Source organism: Carcharhinus amblyrhynchos, chromosome 3, assembly GCF_965287045.1.
Source record: "Carcharhinus amblyrhynchos chromosome 3, sCarAmb.v2.hapA, whole genome shotgun sequence".
NCBI lineage: Eukaryota > Metazoa > Chordata > Chondrichthyes > Carcharhiniformes > Carcharhinidae > Carcharhinus > Carcharhinus amblyrhynchos.
The window spans coordinates 121,087,450-121,103,872 of record NC_137326.1 but is presented as its reverse complement, the minus strand read 5'-3'; the positions used below and the strand labels follow the sequence as shown (position 1 = coordinate 121,103,872).

The 16,423-nt window shown below is 43.1% G+C and overlaps 1 protein-coding gene across 1 annotated transcript in view; it reads right to left on the bottom strand.

Moving 5' to 3' along the window:
• LOC145341260 (uncharacterized) overlaps positions 1-16,423 on the bottom strand; it is a 217,210-nt gene that overhangs the window by 27,691 nt on the left and 173,096 nt on the right. The window contains exons 40-46 of the mRNA XM_080186186.1: positions 14,667-14,765; positions 10,299-10,349; positions 9,373-9,558; positions 8,226-8,359; positions 5,198-5,267; positions 2,997-3,068; positions 1,925-2,050 (exon numbers count right to left, since the gene is read on the bottom strand). Coding sequence (XP_080042312.1) covers positions 1,925-2,050; positions 2,997-3,068; positions 5,198-5,267; positions 8,226-8,359; positions 9,373-9,558; positions 10,299-10,349; positions 14,667-14,765 — 738 coding nt within the window. The remainder of the gene's footprint in view (positions 1-1,924; positions 2,051-2,996; positions 3,069-5,197; positions 5,268-8,225; positions 8,360-9,372; positions 9,559-10,298; positions 10,350-14,666; positions 14,766-16,423) is intronic.

Here is a 16,423-nt window from a genome sequence, read left to right as displayed (position 1 = left end):
TGAAATGGCATAGTTAACGTCAAAGGGAATGCTGGTGGTTTGCAGTGGCTAGATTATGTACTGCAGCCAGTTTCCAGCCTGATGGGTTGAGTTAAAAATCAACTACGTCATATGATTTTACGGTAATCTGCCTAGTGACAGTCCCATTTCTTTCTGCCCGGTAATGGGCATAGCTACTTCCTGTTCATCATGCCACTCAAGGTCAGCACTGGCATTATAGTTATGCAGGAATGTGCTGACCTGCTTCATTTGGGGCATAGCAAGAAAGACCAGAGTGATAGAGTTTACAGCACGGAAGCAGGCCCTTCGACCATGTCACCCTTTTTTGTTAACCACTAAACTAGTTCCAATTGCCCGCATTTGTCCCATATCTCTCTATACCCATCCTACCCATGTAACTGTCTAAATGCTGCTTAAAAGACAAAATTGTACCCTCTTCTACTAATACCTCTGGCAGCTTGTTCCAGACACTCACCACCCTGTGTGTGAAAAGATTGCCCCTCTGGACCCTTTTGTATTTCTCCCCTGTCACTTAAACCTATGCCCTCTAGTTTTAGACTCCCTTACCTTTGGGAAAAAAATTGACTATCTAACTGATCTATGCCTTTCATTATTTTATAGACCTCTATAAGATCACCCCTAAGTCTCCTATGCATCAGGGAAAAGAGTCTAGTTTATCCAGCCTCTCTTTATAACTCAAACCATCCTGGTAACATCCTAGTAAATCTTTTCTGTACTCTTTCTAGTGTTATAATATCCTCTCTTTAATGGCGTGACCAGAACTGTACACAAGTATTCTAAGTGTGGTCTTACCAATGTCTTGTACAGCTTCAACAAGGTGCCCCAACTCCTGTATTCAATCTTATGACCAATGAAACCAAGCACGCGGAATGCCTTCTGCACCACTCTGTCCACCTTGACTTTACTTTCAAGGAGTTATGAATGTGTACCGCTGGATCTCTTTGTTCTATAATTCTCCCCAATGTCCTATCATTAACTGAGTAAGTCTTGGCCTGGTTCAATCTACCAAAATGCAGAGGCTATAGAATAAAATTTGTTCTCAGTACTGATGGGAGGTAGGAAGCAGATCAATTTGCCCTATATAGAAACTACTGTTTTTTTTTCACTGAAATGCAAGTTTTACATCCAAATAGCAATTTGAAAATTACCTCAGTGTCTAAGTTGAAATGAGATGGCTAAATGTCAGGGAACAAATAGGAATGGGTAAACATTATCAAACAAATATAAAGTTGGAAATTTGTTTAGGCCCTTGTTTGGCCTGCAAAAAGATACACCAGAACATGGAGATTTGAGGTTTTGTTTAAAATTAGGACTTAGGCCTCTTCAGCATAATTCTGATGAACAATAACTGGGTGTCTGGTAATAGGTTGCTACTTTCCAGCACACCAATTTGAGATAGTTATGCTGATTGGTACTGGCCCGCATTTGATTCTGGAAGAGGGTAGACTGGGAAGTGGGAATGAGTGTGGGCTAGTAGTTGCTTGGGTTATTGATACCGTGCTAGGAGGCACTTCCTCCTGATCTACATTCACGTAAACTAAGACTAAAGGACTACACGTAAAGTAACAGTATTACAGGGATACGCTCCTCTCACCATGAGCAAATTACTGAGGAGTCTTGAGATGTCTGTATGACTCTTCATTCTCATTTGCTAGGAGCCTAATGCTGATTTCAAGCAGCTGCTAGAGACGCTTAAATACCGTGACAGCCAAAAAGGCATCAGATCCACCTCAGGCTTACATTGGGTACGAAAACCCAACAAAATTAGTTGATTTTGCTCACATTTTTATTTATAAAATGATCAAAATGGGTTCAGTTTTTCCTTATAGCAAGATTGTGGTGCTTGTGAGCATTTGCCTGAGTAAGATTCAAATGTCAGGTTCTTCTGGAGGTTTGAACACACCAATACATCCAGGTTGTCCAGGAGATCCAGGATTTCCACAGGGTCCTTCAGGCCCTGGTGCGCCTGGGAAACCAGGATTGCCCTTTTCAACTATTACGTCTTCTTGGGATGACATCCCTTTTGGACCTAAGAGCAAATGTAAACATTTAAATTTGTTACTATCTCTTTCAATCCTTTGAAAGAGACGTTCATTTATTCATCACAATTAATAAACAACTAACAAGATTATAATAAACATATAGGCCCCATATCCCCCTTGTTTCTTTTTACGCAGAAATGACCAATCATCATTCTTCTCATTGCTGATGAAAGGAAGAATTTTTTTGTTATTCATTCATGGGACATGGGCATCGCTGTCTGACATTTATTGCCCATCCCTAGTTGTCCAAAGGCAGTTGAGACTCAACCACTTTGATAGTTGACAATGGTCACATGCAAGCTGGACTAGGTAAGGACAGCAGATTTCCTTCCCTAAAGGACATTAGTGAACCAGATGGGTTTTTCTGACAATCACCAATAGTTTCATGGTCATCAATAGATTCTTAATTCAAGATATTTTTTATTAAATTCAAATTTTACCATCTGCCGTAGTGGAATTTGAACCCGGGTCCCAGAACATTATTGAGTTTCTCGATTAATAATCTAATGATAATACCACCAGGCCATCGCCTCCCTACTATATAAGAATGACAATCTTATAGCATTGATTCCTTACTTTGCAATGCTGTGTTAGATGAAAACTGTAGCCTCATTGCAACAGACACTGTTACGTGCCTTCGCATGAGGTTTTACAATGTGCACCTAGAAGGACACTAAAATGAATTTCAAAAGTTAAAAATCACTTATGACATAGCAAGAAGCCTCACCACACCAGGTTAAAGTCCAAAAACTTTATTTGGAATCACAAGCTTTCAAAGCGCTGCTCCTCCATCAGGCTTATGACATAGCAGAAGATATTACCATACTCACCTTTTATTCAAAAAGAAATGGCTTGCAAGAAATGTTAGTTCATGACTCAGTGATATTAGTATTTTCTTTATCAGTCTTTGCTATTGTTAACCTGTGAAGTTACCTGGTAGCCCAGGTAATCCTGGTGATCCTGTATCCCCACCCAAGCCTCGAATTCCTTTGTCACCTTGTAAACCTACAAGATTGAATAGAAAGACTGTCAAAATTAGACTGAAATAGAATATGCAATACATAAACTGGCCACCTAGTCCAAGCAACCCATCAGAGACTGAAGAATACTTATCCATTAACTATGACATTAAAATACTCCCTACATTTGTGATGTCTATAGAAGTTTGACTCACTGTACACCAGGCAAGTGACATTGAACCCAGCTATCGTTTTCCTACCTCTAATATAATTCCAATTCAAGCAGAAACTTTTAATTCCTTGGTATTTGATGCAAGTGTGTTACAATGTTGGTTTTTACCAAGGAAATTCATAGGTAACTGACCTATGCTTGTTTTAGGTCAAAACATCTTTATGGACGAATTCCCACTTCGTGGACACATCAATCAAAATCACTCAATTACAAAATTTCTACCCCTACTCTTGAGCATATTTCCTAGAAGTAAGCAAGTTATACTCCTGTGTGGATCAATGCCTGAAAATTAAAGTGCAGCACAAATCAAAGTCAATTGATATTGTGGTAACTGAGATCTCTGGAGCATAATAGCGATTTTCCCCCTGGTATTTATTGGCCAGGATCCTGCAATCTCATTTATCCCAGTACCATTGCCAGCGAGAATGGAGAATTTGGCCCTCAGCAAAATTCCAATCACTGCCGAGAATCCCAGCCGCAGGCGAGTTCGGAGAATTCAGGCCATTGACTTATCTGGCTGAGGCTTGCATTTAACTATTGCCTCTTGCATCAGAAGGTTGTCCCAATCCAGAGATTTAAACACAAATATCCAGGCTACACTCCAGTGCAGTACTGAAGAAGTGCTGCACTATTGAAGGTGCCTTCTTTTAGATCAGAGGTTACACTACTCCATTAGGTGGATGTAAATGATCTCATGGCACTACTTCAAAGAACAGGGAATCTATCCTGGTGTCCTGACAAATATGTATTCCTTATTCAATATCATTGGCCGTTCCCACTGGTGGGATTTTCCCATCCTGGTGCAGTGAACGGAGATTTGGCTGATCGCCAAATACTCTGACTTTGCTGCACTGGGACCGTGGCGTGAACAGTCAGTAAGATTGCACTCATTATTTGATCGTGATCACATTGCACATAGTAGGGGCTTAATGCAGCAATTCCCACACTACAGTAATGACTACTCTTCAAAAGAACATAATTATTCTGTAGAAGGATTTGTCAGTTTCATATACCCCGCCACTGCTACCAGCGGGAATGGAGAATTTAGTGCTCAGCCAAAACTCCATCACTGCAGCAGGATCAGGGAATCCCAACTGCGGGGTGAGGTTGGAGAATTCCGCAATCAACCCTGTTTCTCATTCCACAGATTCTGACAGATCTGCTGAGTTTTCCAGCACATTCTGTTTTAATTTCAGATTTCCAGCATCCATTTTGCTTTCCTATAATTAGCTGTAAAGTGCTTTAGGATGTCCTGAGGATATCAAAAGTGCTATATAATTGCAAGTCATGTTTTTTTCTTTTTTATGATTTGGTTCCAGGTGCAATTCATTTGGTTACTAATTCATGCTGCTTGGCTAGTTTGGTGATTCCCTCTCACCATCCCTGCCTCTTGCATTGAGGAATACGTGGGAATCAGGTTCTAGAATGGGTGAATGATTCATAAAATTGCCACAGTTTAGAAAGAGGTCACTTAGCCCATCAAGCCTCTACCGACAACAATTCACTCAGGCCCTAGTCCCATAATCCCATGTATTTACTCGGTTAGTCTCCCTGACACTAAGGGATAATTTAGTATGGTCAAATCAACCTAACCCACACATTTTTGGACTGTAGAAGGAAAGTAGATCACTTGCAGGAAACTAACACAGACGCGGCGAGAATGTGCAAACTCCACACAGTTTTCTGAGGCTGGAATTGAACCTGTGTCCCTGGTGCTGTGAGACAGCAATGCTAACCACTGTCCCACAGTGCACTCTGCAGCAATAGTCAAGGTCGTCCCTCAGATCAAAAAATATACATTTATATTACTGCTGAAAGCCACATTAATGTTCCTTTGGGCAGGACGTTTTGTAGCCAAGTCTGCAGATCATTGCAAGTTCATGCTGGAGTGTTAATCAGAAATGACAACATTGTTAAAAATAGTAGAAACTGCAGAGCAATACCTGGGAACCCTGGGGTCCCGGATGAACCCCTCTCGCCTTTGGGACCTTGACTTGAAGTGCCAGGAATTCCCTGTAAGATTGAAGGAAGAGAATAATCAAAAAAAATGTCCTGTCTACTGAGAAAGGGGTAGGGGAGATGATAGTGGAACACTTAAAATCATAGAATCTCTACAGTACAGAAAGAGGCCATTCAGCCCAGTGAGTCTGCACCGACCACAATCCCATCCAGGCCCTATTCCCGCAATCCCACACATTTACCCTGCTAATCCCGCTGCCACTACAGTTTAGCATGGCCAATCAATCTTTGGACTATGGGAGGAAAACCGGAGCACCCAACTTCCTCTCACAGGCCAAGTGGTTTCACCGCTTCTCCACTGGCAGTGTACATTAGAAACTCACCTTTATACAAATTAAAGCGGATAAAGTTTGATGACCACATTTCCTTGATGGCTATTTAATGTTCTTATAATCCTCTGATGATGTGCGCATTCCAAAAACTATATCTTACACTTATACAGCTACAGGATTGATTAAAAGTGAATGGGAATCAGATTGCCCACGATGTTATTATGTATGCATAAATGAATACCCTTTGGTTTCTTCACAAGGATATCAAAAGAATGGCAACTTCACAATAGCCATGCTATTAACAGGGAAGCAGGGTGGATTGTTGAAGAAGCACAGCTTGTATTTCATGGTCATGAGAGTTCCATTGACTGCATATAGCTGATAAATGAAGAATACATGATTTCTGCAGCTGATGTATGCTTGGCAATGCCAAGAGTGTGGAGGTCCTCCTGAATTTAAAGGCAGGGCTTTATTATAATTTTTTTCATTCCATTCCCTACCCATCTGATCCAGAAGAGGGAGGGAGTCAGAAATTGGGACTGGGAATGAGGAGAAAGGCCATGAGGAACAGTGGGAGGAATCAGAGTGGCAGGAGAAAGGAGGCCACAGTGGATGATAGGGTGGAGGGTGTGAGTGTAAGATCGGGTCTAGGGGTGAGGAGGGTTGTGATCATCGTAGGGGAGACTGGAGGCATTCTTGGTCTATGGGCGGACTCTTCCTGGTTGACAAGTAAGTGATGGGGAGACGATGGCCTAGTGGTATTATCGTTAGACTATTAATCCAGCAACACAGCTAATATTCTGGGGATCTGGGTTCGAATTTCACCACTACAGATGGTGGAATTTGAATTTAAGTAAACGTCTGGAATTATGAATCCACTGATGACCACGAAACCATTGTCGATTGTCGGAAAAACTCATCTGGTTCACTAATGTCCTTCAGGGAAGGAAATCTGCCATCTTTATTTGATCTGGCCTACATGTGACTCGAGAGCCACTCCAGAGTAATGAGCAGCATGGTGAAACAGTGGTCAGCGCTCCCACCTCACATAGCCAGGGACTCGGGTTCAATTTCTGGAGTCTGCACACTCTCCCTGTATTTGCATGGGTTTCGTCCGGGTGCTTGGAAATCTACAGTTTCACCAACTATGTTTTACTCCAGTCCATACTGTTGAGATGAAAGTCTTCTCTCACGCTGTTGGTTATAAAGTCCCTAAATTTTGACAATCTGTTCCCAGCTTCAGGGAACACAGTATAAAACTGTTCACAGTTTGGCAATACCTAATAATCTCCAGTTTGGAGAGACTAAACTAAGAAAGCAAAGAAACAATGGTCCTATAAATTAACAAAGTTCAACTTTTAGCACTTTGAGCAAAGCTCCTTCAGTAGTTACAGGATGCTATCTCAGTCTTACCAAGAAAAAAAAACTTGTCTTTAATGTAGGAGAACATCCTAAGATTCTTCAGAACATGAAAGCTGAGCCAGAAAAGGTGATAACAGGATGAGCAAAGAAAAGATTGGTCAAAGAGTTGGTTCTTAAAGAGAGTCTTTGAGAAGGCAGTGAATTAGAGAAGGGGTTTAGGGAGGAGATTCCAGAGTGTTGAACTTAGACACTTGAATGAACAGTCTTCAAATGTGTGGTGAAGGGGTGGGAAATGAAAAAAGGTCATTGTCTACTTTCTTAGGAGGCTAAGGAAATTTGACACGTCCGCTACGACTCTCACCACAGAAAGCACCCTTTCCGGATGGATCACAGCTTAGTATGCCTCCTGCTGTGAACAAAGCTGCAAGAAACTACAAAGCATTGTGAACGTAGCCCAGTCGATCACACAAACCAGTCTCCCATCCATTGACTCTGTCTCGCAGCCAGCAAAATCAAGGACCCCACGCATACTGGACATTCTCTCTTCCACCTTCTTCCATCGGGAGAAAGGTACCAAAGTTTGAGATCACATACCAACTGACTCAACAGCTTCTTCCTGCTGCCATCAGACTTTTGAATGGACCTACCTCAAATTAAGTTGATCTTTCTGTACATCCTATCTATAACTGTAACATTATATGCTGTACCCTTTCCTTTCGTTCTCCCCTAGCTATTCTATGAATGGTATGCTTTGTCTGTATAGTGCGCAAGAAACAATGCCTTCATTGTATACCAATGCATATGACAATAATGAATTAAATCAAATCAAAAGTCAGGATTAAAATGTAAAGAACAGCTTTTAGGAGTGTAGGAAATTATAGAAATAGGGAAGAGAAAGGCCATGAAGTTATTTAAATACAAAGATGCATAATAGGTTCTTGATTTTCTGACTTCCTTCCGGCAACCACTGATATTGCATATCAGAAATGTGGACATATGTGGCACAAATTTTTCTGGCAATTATTGAATTCATCCTGACAATGAAAAATAACTGATGCCTTATCACTCTAGGCTCAGTTGCAAAGGTGAAGATGTGTAGCACCTGACTACAATATCATGTGCTATTTTACAATGCAATTTGCAGCTCCTGAAAACTGGACAAGCCGCAAAAGTCAACAATTCCTTTTTTTTTGAAACCTCACCTTTGTCACCCAAAGGAATAAGTTTAACTAAAATCATAAATGGAATTGCAGCATATGGCACAACCACATAACATACACACAAAAGTGCGGCATAAGTTAATTGATGAATTCCTTACTGGACGTCCTTTTGTACCCGGATCTCCTCTGTCACCTGGGTTCCCTGGAAGTCCTGATGAACCAGGTGAGCCTTTTTCCCCTTTTAAACTATCTGGCCCTGGCTCTCCAAGTAATCCTTTCACTCCACGGTGACCTAAATTTAGACAGGATACCAATTTACTTAGAGAAGAGTATTTTCCACTTCATTTTATATAGTTTATGTACATCTTAAACATAGGTGCCTTAGGCTGAATGCAGTGGCCACAGGCTGGAAAGCTGGTGGCAACACCGATGCAGCTATTTTTAGAAGATGTAATTCAGTGGCTATAGTTCAATCCCTTTAAAGGGCAGGAAGGTCCTGCCCCCAAGAATGTTTGGTAAATTAGATGGCTCTTCAGCCCTAGCAGCATCACGGTGGGGACTGCAGCAGGTCCAGATCAGCAAAGGTGCAAAAGGCCCTGGAATGAAAATAGGCTTGTGGGGCTCATCGCGGCCAGAGAGGTCACTCTGGAGGGCAGGTGGAGGGCTTTCAGTGGGGACAGCCATTGCCGCGGGGGGGGGGGGGGGGGGGGCGGTGGAGGAGAGGAGGGGGTTGTTGAGAGGACCTCAGTGGACCAAAAGGTCCCTGATCAGGATGGTCCTCACTCACTCAGCCTGCAGGGAGGCTGCTAGCTTTTACTGAGCATCTCCCCACATAATGTATTCGCACTGGTAGAATTCAAATTAGCCACTTAAAGCCTCAATTGGTATTGGGATGGTAAGACACGCTCGATCTTCTGCATTCTTGATTTAATTGGAGGGAGTCAGGAAGGCGATATAGGCTTCAATGCTCCTTCCCTCACTTATCAGCCATGATTGAATGGCAGGGCAGACTCGATGAGCTAAGTGGCGTAATTTTGCTACTATATCTTGTGGTCTACAGGCTGGGAGTGCAGAATTTCTCAATGGGCGCTTTCAGCCTATGCAGTAAATTCCTCTTTAGAAATTGTTACTGATCTGTTTCCTTAGAGCAGTTTGGTCACTTGGAACATTGACCTCCCACCCCCGAATCCCTTCCAGCATTGCGCTGTATTAAAACCAGAAATGGACACATTTGAGACAGTCTGTGATCGGATTTGTTTTTTTTTAGGTTTTAATTTCTCCTAACTGATGTAATTAAGAGTTTACCTTCAGGCCCAGGGGTGCCTTGTGGGCCTCTGTTTCCTTTGGGACCCTGAATGCTCATTCCTACAGGACCAGGTGGCCCACGTTCACCAGGGAGGCCTGGAGATCCACGAGGACCTGGGTCACCGTGTGGACCAGGAGGACCTGTTTCCGTTGTGTCACCAGGAGGTCCTGTATCACCTTTGGGACCTGTTTGAATTTAAGAACAATATTAATTTCAGATCATGAGAACAACAGCTTGATATAGAGGGGGTCATTTTCCAAGTATGCGCTGTCAGCAGGAATCTTTTCGACCAGCATTACATATCAATAATTGAAATCTGCAGATGTAAAAGTCATGGAGGGTAGGCCTATAATCTTCCAACCTGCACTCTCAATGGAACAGATTCCTGCCACTAGCATATATTTGGATATTACCCACATATTATTACAAAAGTAAAAAGTTTATTTATTAATCACATGTGAGGCTTACATTAACACTGCAATGAAGTTACTGTGAAATTCCCCTAATCGCCATACTCCGGTACCTGTTTGGGTCAACTTCATTGAATGTTTTTAAGGCAAGGATAGATAAATTTTTGAGCAGTAAAAAAATTAAGGGTTATGGTGACTGAGCGGTTCAGTGGAGCTGAGTCCACAAAAAGATCTTATTGAATGGTGGAGCAAGCTCGAGGTGCCAGATGGCCTACTCCTGCTCCTAGTTCTTATGTCAATGCACCTAATCAACATGTCTTTCAGACTGTGGGAGGACACCACAGCACTCGGAGGAAACCCTCACAGACACAGGGAGACTGTGCAGACTCCACATAGGCAGTGACCCAAACCGGGAATTGAACCCAGGTCCCTGGTGCTATGAGGCAGCAGTGCTAACCATTGCGCCACCATGACGGCCATTGGCACAATGTTTGATGTGTATCTTTTAATCAAACCTGGTGAGCCTGGGAAGCCTGGCTGGCCGTTAAATCCTCTTCCAGGTAAACCTACATTGGGAGTGAAGGAGAGAGAATCTGCATTTAGTTTGAATGGCAACCACATCTTGACATTCTAAATTATTGTACCCTTAAACTGAAACATTAAATGTGGTCGACTTTAATTTTCAATAAACATATGAACATATGGCCACCTTCTCCCACACTTCATCACAGCTCACAAAATACACACAATGAACTTGAACCCTGTAAAAATGCGAAATTCCCAGACACAATTTGTAGTGGGTAAATTGTTAGACGGTATTTTGAGGGACAGGATCTACACGCATTTAGAGATGTGAGGACAGATTAGGAACAGTCAGCATGGCTTTTTGAGTGGAAAATAACGTCTCACAAATTTGATTGCGTTTTTTGAAGGGGTAACCATGAAGGTGGATGAGGGCAGTGCAGTTGATATTGTCTATGTGGACTTCAGCAAGGCCTTTCACAAGGTACCACAAGGTTAAATCTCATGGGATCCAGGGTGAGGTAGCCAAATGGACACAAAATTGGCTTCATGGATGGTTGTAGAGTGCTGTTTTTCAAACTGGAGGCCTGTGATCAGTAATGTGCTTCAGGGATTGTTGCTGGTCCACTGTAGTTTGTCATTTATATTAATGATTTGGATGAAAATTTTGTTTGCAGATGATACCAAGATTGGTGGCATAATGGACAGTGAAGAATGTTATCTAGGATTGCAACGGGGATTCTGATCAATTGGGCCTGTGGGCTAACGAATGGCAGATGGAGTTTATTCAGATAAACGCGAGGTGATGCATTTTGGTCGATCGAACCAGGGCAGGACTTACTCAGTTAATGGTAGGGCGTTGGGGACAGTTATAAAACAAAGAGATCTAGGGGTACGGATTCATAGCTCCTTGCAAGTGGAACCACAGGAGGACAGAATGGTGAAGAAGGCATTCGGCATGCTTGGTTTCATTGGTCAGAACATTGAATACAGAAGTTGGGATGTCTTGTTGAAGTTGTACAATACATTGGCAAGGGCACACTCGGGGAACTGTGTACAGTTCTGGTCACCCTATTAAAGAAAGGATATTATTAAACTAGAAAGACTGCAGAAAAAATTTATGAGGATGCGACTGGGACTTGATAGTTTGAGTTATAAGGAGAGGCTAGATATACTGGGACTTTTTCTGGAGTGTAGGAGGCTTAGGGGTGATCTTATAGAGATCTATAAAATAATGAGGGGCATAGATAAGCTAGATCGTCAATATCTTTTCCCAAAGGTAGGGGAATCTAAAACTAGAACGCATAGGTTTAAGGTGAGATGGGAGAGATACGAAAGGGTCCAGAGGGGCAATTTTTTCACACAGAGAGTGGTAAGTGTCTGGAACAAGCTGCCAGAAGTAGTAGTAGAGGCAGATACAACTTTGTCTTTTAAAAAGCATTCAGACAGTCATATGGATAGGGTGGGTATAGAGGGATAAGGGCTAAATGCAGGCAATTGGAACTAACTTAGGGGTTAAAAAAAGGGGCGATATGGACAAGTTGGGCCAAAGGGTCTGTTTCCATGCTATAAATCTCTATGACTTACGGTAGGGGTAGGCCATTCAGTCCCTTGGGTCTGCACTGTCATTTTATGAGATTGCGGCTGATCTGATTGTAGCCTGAATGTTACTTTCCCTTCTACCCCCAAAACTCTTTAACTCCCTTGTTAGTCAAGAACCTATCTACATCTGCATGAAAGATATTCAAGGACCCTGCCTCTGCCATTCTCTGGGGAAGGAAGTACCACAGATTCACAACATACTGACAACTCTGAGAGAAAAGATTTCTTCTCATCTCCACCTTGAATGGGAGATCTCTTATTTTTGAATTAGTTCTGATCCGTCTCACGGCAGAAAACATTTTGGGGGCGATTCTCCCAAAAATAATTTTATGTGTCAAATCTGAGTAAAAACTGGGGTAAATCCCACAGGTTTCTTCAGTGGGAGTTTCAAAATGAATCTCCCACATTCCGCACACTGCCGAATGCACTAGCGTAAATCAGTCCAAAAAGCTGTGGGTGGTGGCCTATTTCTACTGAAGAGGCTGGCAACTTAGTGCTGAGAGGGCCACTGCGCGTCTGCCAATCTGTCAGTGCTGAGATCAGCGCATGTGTAGCAACCCTGCACTGCCAGCCTCCTGATCGCTGGCCACCCCAATCACTGGCCAGCTCTGCAACACTACCCCTCTGAGCCCACCCCCCCGGCCCGACTCAATATGCCAATCCTACCCCCCACCACCCCTACCAGTAGCTCCAACATACCTCTGCGTCCCACAGTTCTGACTACACTCCTGCACCTCCCCCCCCCCCCCGCCCCAAGCAGGCCAACCTCCCCCCTTCTCCCCCCAGGCCCGATCGCTGGCCTCCCTCCCACTGTTACCCTGCCCAATCTCAGAGTGGCAGCGGTACCTCCCCGCCAATCTTCCCCTCCACCAAGGCTCCAACATTAGGTCTGTCCTTGGCACTGTTCCCTAGGCATTGGCACTTTGCCCCTTGGGCAGTGCCGGAGGTCCAACTGGTATTGCCAAGGCAGCAATGCCCAAGAGGCACCCCCCTGGCCCCTGAACCACTGTGGGCCTTGATGGCCTCCCTTCACTCCAGCGGGTTTGGGCCACTAGCTCCCTGCAAGTGGAACTAATGATATGTAAGGTAGATTAAAATGTTAATTCCAGTAAATTATGCAGCTCCGTGCCCATTTCTGGCGCAGAGCTGAGCTTGCGAAATAGCCTCCGCTTGTGTTTCCCAGCCTGCTGCGCTACAAAAGCAGTGCAGTGGGCTGGGAGAATTCCCCCCCCACCATTTATCTCAGCATCCACTCGTTCAAGTCCCCTCAGCATTTTATATATTTCAATAAGATCGCTTCTCATTCTTCTGAGCTCCAATGGATATAGGCCCAACCTGTCCAATCTTTCCTCATAGGATAGCCCTGTCATACTGGGAATTAGTTGATTGAATCTTCTCTGAATTGCTCCTGATGCAACTATGTCCTTTCTAAGGTAAGGAAACTAAAACACCTCACAGTGCTGTAAATGTGGTCTTATCAGTGCTCCGTCAAATTAGAAATACATTGAAATGAAAACAAGTCTTTCTGCCTAACCATTCCACATTGGTGTGCATTCTCCATAAGATCAGTAACCCATCTGTTCCTATATCATCTCTCCATTAACCACTTGCCTAACTGAGTTTTCCTGAGTGCTCTTACTTCAGTGAAGCATTGCATTCCGTAGCCTCACCGTCTGTTTAAAATACATTTCATTTATTGCCTTACCTAAATGTCTTTCAACCAATATCTTACCAAAATATGGCATCTTGATGTATCGGATCTGAGGTGCAGGACTGAGAGGAATTTCCTCAACTCTGAATTCCTTACTACTCAACAACCTGGACACCAAGATGAGCTTCATCTCAGTGTAAATGTTGGTTAAAAGTTGGAACTACGGTCCACTTCGGGTGCAGGTGTGGGCCACCCAAAGGAAAAGCAACACAAAAGAGATGCCGGCCTTACATAATAGGGGCTAACTGTTCACAGTTAAACAAACAATTCTGGCTGGCAGTGGATGGCTTGGAATTGCTGCATTTCCCACCTGTAAATGTACCCACATTGGCATGGGAACGCACAAAATCCAGGCAGCTTAAGTGACTTTGTACACTCTGGTGGGTCAGGAGTGGATGTCACCAGCGATTTTATTTTATTCATTCATGGGACACAGGCATTGCTGGCTGGCTAGTATTTATTGCCCATCCCTACTTGCCCGAAGGCACTTGAGAGTCAACCATATTGCTGTGGCTCTGGAGTCACATGTAGGCCAGACCAGTAAGGACGGCAGATTTTCTTCCCTAAAGGACATTAGTGAACCAGATGGGTTTTTCCTAATCGACAGTGGTTTCATGGTCATGAGTAGATTCTTAATTTCAGATAATTTTTATTGAATTCAAATTCTATAATGTGCCGTGGCGGGATTCGAACGTGGTTCCCAGAACATCTGCTGAGTTTCTGGATTAATAGTCTAGTGAGAATACCACTAAACCATTGCCTCCCATCCCAGTGCCTATTCAGTCATAATCCCACTGTTAAAAGAGGACTGAGGATTTCCAGACCCACAGTGCTTACTTAGTGAGGCTGCTCAGGTTACAACATGTTCATTTTGGTTAAGAATTGGATGTAAGGTAGTTGCTTGAATTCAGGCCACTCGCAATGTTTATTGGTTATCCAGCTAATAAGCCTGACTGAACAAAGGGAAAAGAGAATTGCTTTAAGACATCCAGGTGAGGGTAAATGTTATTAGAGATGATCTCAAAATGTTTTATATGGAAATGTTCACCTGGATCTCCTTTTAGTCCATGAGGACCTGGAATACCATCACATCCTTGCTTGCCCTTCTCTCCTGTTGGTCCTGGTGAACCACAAGGTCCTATCATTCCTATATTAGATTTGGGATATCAAGAGAAAAAGGTTAAAAACTTGTAACATTTGTCTCACAGGATTTGCCTGAAGTGAAAACGATTTACTTTAAACAGGTTACTGCTGGAGTAATCTTCATCTTATCTACCTTTATGTACCAAAGTGTCCAGAGAGGCAATTGTTTCACACAGAGAGTGGTGACTGTCTGGAACAAGCTGTCAGAGGCAGTAGCAGAGGCAGGTATTATTTTGTCTTTTAAAAAGCATTTAGACAGTTACATGGGTAACTTGGTATAGAAGTCAAATGAGGCAATTGGGACTAGCTTTGGGGATTAAAAAAAAGGGTGGCATGGACGAGTTGGGCTGAAGGGCCTGTTTCTCTACTGTATACCTTTATGACTCTATATATTGCTACTCGCATCTAGAGTGATGTTACTGAAGCCAAAGAATTACATTAAAGCACATTCTGTTACTTAATCTTTACTCTGGGTCCATTATTTTAATGGGAACAAATCCAATGAATATTATTAGTATCAGTATCTATATATGTGGCTAGTCACTGATATGCTTCACACTAATCTTGCAATAGAACCAGATTTTGCTATCAGTGGCAAAGGAGTAGTGCTCTACCATTCACCTCCCTGAAAGCTACCCAGAGAGCTTCCCAGTGGAGATTTCCTCTAAGCTGGTGATTTTTCCCAACGCTTCAGAGTTTATTTATTAGTGTCGCAAATAAGGCTTACATTAACATTGCAATGAAGTTACTGTGAAATTCCCTCAGTCGGAACACTATGGTGCCTGTTTGGGTCAATGCACCTAACTAGCACATCTTTCAGACTGTGGAAGGAAACCAGAGCACCTGGAGGAAACCCAGGCAGACACAGGGGAGAACGTGCAAACTCCACACAGACAGTGATCCAAGCCAGGAATCGAACCCAGGTCCCTGGCACAGTGTTAACCACTGTGCCACCATGACACCTCCTTTCTCAACACAGAATCTGGGGTATGTGAGAGCAGGTCAAGCAACACCGATGCTCTTCAGAGAAGAATTCTGACTGGGATGTGCAGGCTGCAAAATTTGGCTCCTCTGTCCTCATTTTTGCCTCATTTTCTTTCGGCACGACAAGTGCTTGTTCATGACCGAAATAGCCTCTGTGGCACTTCTGGTGTGAGCTGTGGCAAATGTCATTTGGGTGAGGCTGTTAGTGCACACACAGAGAGCATCTGAAAGAATGTAAAGAGTAGGGAGATAGTGACATCAAACAGTCCGTAACATTGATTTGACACTGGCTTGACTATTTTGCAACTGAATGCTCCAGTTAATGTCATACACAGCCTTGCATAGCTGTGTATGAGTTCAACAACAGGAAGGATTCCCTTGCCCCTTGCACTATTCAAAGGAATCATCATGTTCTTTCACGTTTGTTGCTTTTGATTTTTACTGCCTTTTGCTACGATTTAGAAGTGGTTTCTAGAGTTGTTAAAGGTTCACAAGGAGTGGAGCCAAATGCTGAAAGACTTTGCCTTGACTTCAGAGATTGTGCACAAACTAATACAAAAATGAAATACGGCAGATGCTGAAAATCTGAAATGAAAACCGAAAGTGCTGAAAGTACTCATGCAATATCCGTGAAGAAAGAAACAGAGTAACATTTCAGGTAAATGATGACTTGTCATC